The sequence below is a fragment of the Sorex fumeus genome, unplaced genomic scaffold (genome assembly GCF_029834395.1).
Source record: "Sorex fumeus unplaced genomic scaffold, SorFum_2.1 ptg000143l, whole genome shotgun sequence".
Lineage (NCBI taxonomy): Eukaryota > Metazoa > Chordata > Mammalia > Eulipotyphla > Soricidae > Sorex > Sorex fumeus.
Genome location: NW_026606200.1, coordinates 2,424,054 through 2,427,369, shown reverse-complemented (window position 1 = coordinate 2,427,369; position 3,316 = coordinate 2,424,054). Strand labels below are relative to the sequence as shown.

Below are 3,316 nucleotides of genomic sequence, written 5' to 3'. Positions count from 1 at the left end.
CTGCTTGCCATGAGAAATTTGTCTCTCTGGCCCTGTGGTTTTAATTTTCACAAGAATAAATACCTGAGGAAAAGAAAGAAAATATAAAACATAGGTTGAGGAAGAGTTGACCCTATTATAATAAAAAGAAACACTATAATCAAGTCAAATTTTATTCATTTAAGAGAATAATACATAGAAGATAAACTTTTGAGTTTTGATTTTAAAATCCTGGCATAAACTTTTGAGTATGTGAAATTTTAATACCAGTATTGTATTTTTAATACAGAATATGTTGCACTTCATATCAATGGGAAGTGGACCATAAATTTAGTTCTGGTACAAAAAGCTTTCTTAAGAATACAACAAAATAAGTCTATGATCAGCCTTGACTCTCTAGTCTGTGTCTTTCAACAGTAGAGGTACTTAAACTTCCTCAGGAGTTCATTGATTCGGAGGAAGATGACTGCCATGACGTCCAGCTGTGAGACCAGAGGTCTGTAGGGTTGACAGAGAGACTCTCCAATCAATGTATTATTATGCAGACAGGCAAAAGGCAATGTCCTAGGTTTTGAGGTGATTCCCAAGGACTGTCAACACCCAGGGAAATTTCTTTTTATTTATTTATTTTTTTATTAGTGAAACACCATGAAATACAGTTATAGACTACAAATTGTTGTGCTTGGGTTTCAGTTATACAATGATCAAGTACCCATCCCTCCACCAGTGCCCATCCTCCACCACCACGGGTCCCAGCATCCCTCCCACCCCGCATCCTCCCCATCCCACCCTGCCTTTGTGGCAGGGCATTCCCCCTTGTTCTCTCTCTCTTCTTTTAGGTCCTGTGTTTTGCAAGATAGGCATTGAGTGGCAACCATGTTTGATCTATAGTCTACTTTCAGCATGCTTCTCCCACCCTGGGAGGATCCTCACAACACCCTTTATTTAGTGCTCTCTTTTCTATCTGAGCTTCCTTTTCCCCTAGCACGTATGGCTGGCCTCTAAGTCATGGAGCAAAATTCAACCCAGGGAAATTTCATCCCCCACCCTGTCATTCTGCCAACATCATTTCTGGAGAGGAAGGAAACCACGGAATATGAAGTCCCCTGTTCTTCTCCCCACTCTGACACGCATCGTCCACATTGGAGGAGAAATTCCAGTGGCCGTGATACTCTGGGTGGTCATAATGAAAGAATGAAGCACAGTCTGCCCAAAGTTTTGATTCTATCATGACAAAGGGAGTCATCTCAAGAAGGAGAATGTCAACGAGATGCCACGTTGTGTGTGAGGGACCCCAAGGAGAGAGGACCCACGTGCTCTGGGATGTGAGCTGGAACGAGGGAACCTGCAGCCCCCAACCACAGCAGACACCATGGCCTGAGTCTGGGAGGGTGAGTGCTCCATGGGAATAGAGAGAGCAAGCCTAGAAGCTGGACTCTGGCCACAGGAGGCTGGCGGGAAACAGCTGTGCCCAGTCACAGGCCAGCCTTCCCTCAAAGGAGCGCTCTCCCTAGGACACGTTTGTGGGATTCCTCAGATTTCCTCTGGACCCTGCACAACTCCTCTAGCCAAGCCTCCACCTCCCACTTCTCCTGGGAGCCTTGCCTCAGAAAAGTTGGCCTCGCTGGCCCTTCCCCGTGGGGCCTCTCCTGCCAGTACTGGTAGGCACTGTTGCTGTAGTGCCAGCCCTCGTTCTCCCACAGCACAACCTCCACCTGCTCCATGAGCGCCCGGAGCTGGTCCTCCCGCTCACTCCCCTGTGCCCTGTTATTGAAGCCGCAGTGGCGCCGCCCGCACAGCACATCAAGCCTGTCCAGGTACTGGTTGTCAGAGCCTCGCAGGTACTCGTCCAGGGAGTCCCCAGCCAGGTCTTCCTTGCGGGTGAACACCAGGACGGTGTGTGCCAGCACGCTCGGCCCGAAGAGCTGCTGGAGGCGCAGGGCCGCCTGGCGATCCTGCTCTGTGAAGCAGCCCAACTGAATTACCAGCAGCACCGCGTGGGGCCCTGGGGAGGACAAGGTGACCGCCTTGCACATGCACTGGGCAGACTCCATGGGAAGGTCCAAAGGACTCAGGAGATCAGGGGTGTCCATCACCTCCAGCTGCTTCCCGGCCCACTCCCTCATCCCCGTCTGGAAGTCCTGTGTCAGAGGCAGGGCGCTGACTCTGGACTCGAACAGGGTCCGGCCCAGGATGCTGTTGCCGGTGGCACTCTTCCCACTTCCGCTCTTGCCCACCAACATCAGCCTGAGCGTCTGCGGGGTCTCCTGGCTCTCCAGCACACCTAGATTCGAGGAAAAGCAGAGGGCTAGGGCTTGGATGCCGTTCACCTGCGGGGGCCTGTGGGGAGGTTCCCTGGCCTCTTGCGTCGCAGACAGCACCGCCCAAGCGTCTCTTAGCATTTCTGAACAGTGTGTGTGTGAGCTGGGCCAGCAGTCCTTGTGTGTGCGGGCAGGTGCATGTGTGCTTATGTGGAGGGCGAGTTGCTGCTTTCTCTGGGGAGGTGAAAGGTGCTCTCTGTCTGTGCTCTGAGTTACTGCAAAGCTGGACACTGGCTGAGACCTCTCTGGACACCCCGGAACTAGTGCTCATTAGTGCTCAGTTGTTTTTCTTTTTTATAATGTTTACCTTTGTGTACAGAAGTTGTTAGACATGTACTGGCAAGTTTTTTCTATGAGGTTACATACTTCATTTGAATGTTTTCCATTGTTCAAGTCAGGAAATGTGAGTTTTATGCAGTGAAATAATCACGTGTGTTCCAATACCTCATAAATCACGAATATACTCTCCCAGGCAGGAAATGAACAGGCACCTGCATCTGTCTCCCCAGGTGAGTGGCAGAGTTAAGCTCATGAGGGTTGAGCCCATACCCACGTCAATGTCTCTTGGGGAGAAGCCTCAGGAGAGGGACTGGATCTGAGGCGGAGGCCAGCACCACCTGCTTATATCTCTGTATTCGAGGCCTGAGGGCTGGTCCTGGTGAACCAAACCCACTGCAGGGCTATTGGCTCCCGGCCTCGGGGGAAGGGAAGTGATTGTCTCCCAGGGGTCAGGCCCTCATCCTGGCGAGAACTTACCAGGAGATTCTGTCACCTCCGGGGTGAGGACAGACCCCACCCCAAATACCCTCCACAGCAGCCCCGGGGAGTCAGTCTCTGTGTCTGTTGAGTCCTCTGGCTCTGCGAACTCCACCTGAACTGCAGTTCGAGTCTGCGCGTCCTAAGGCCCTATCTGCTGGGACAGTTGTTTTACCTGCCTGCAGGTCTGCGTTAGGATCCTGAGACTGCACTCCAGCTCGAGTCTGGGAAAGGATCCACTCAGATTCTTCCTCCTCCAT

The 3,316-nt window shown here is 51.6% G+C and overlaps 1 protein-coding gene across 1 annotated transcript; it reads right to left on the bottom strand.

Moving 5' to 3' along the window:
• Positions 1 to 1,326: 1,326 nt before the first annotated feature.
• LOC130016031 (GTPase IMAP family member 6-like) lies at positions 1,327 to 3,316 on the bottom strand. Its single transcript, XM_056106788.1, has 2 exons — positions 3,232 to 3,316; positions 1,327 to 2,263 (listed from the first exon to the last, which is right to left on the bottom strand). The coding sequence occupies exons 1-2, from the start codon at positions 3,314 to 3,316 to the stop codon at positions 1,473 to 1,475; spliced, it is 876 nt and encodes a 291-aa protein (XP_055962763.1). The 3' UTR covers positions 1,327 to 1,472.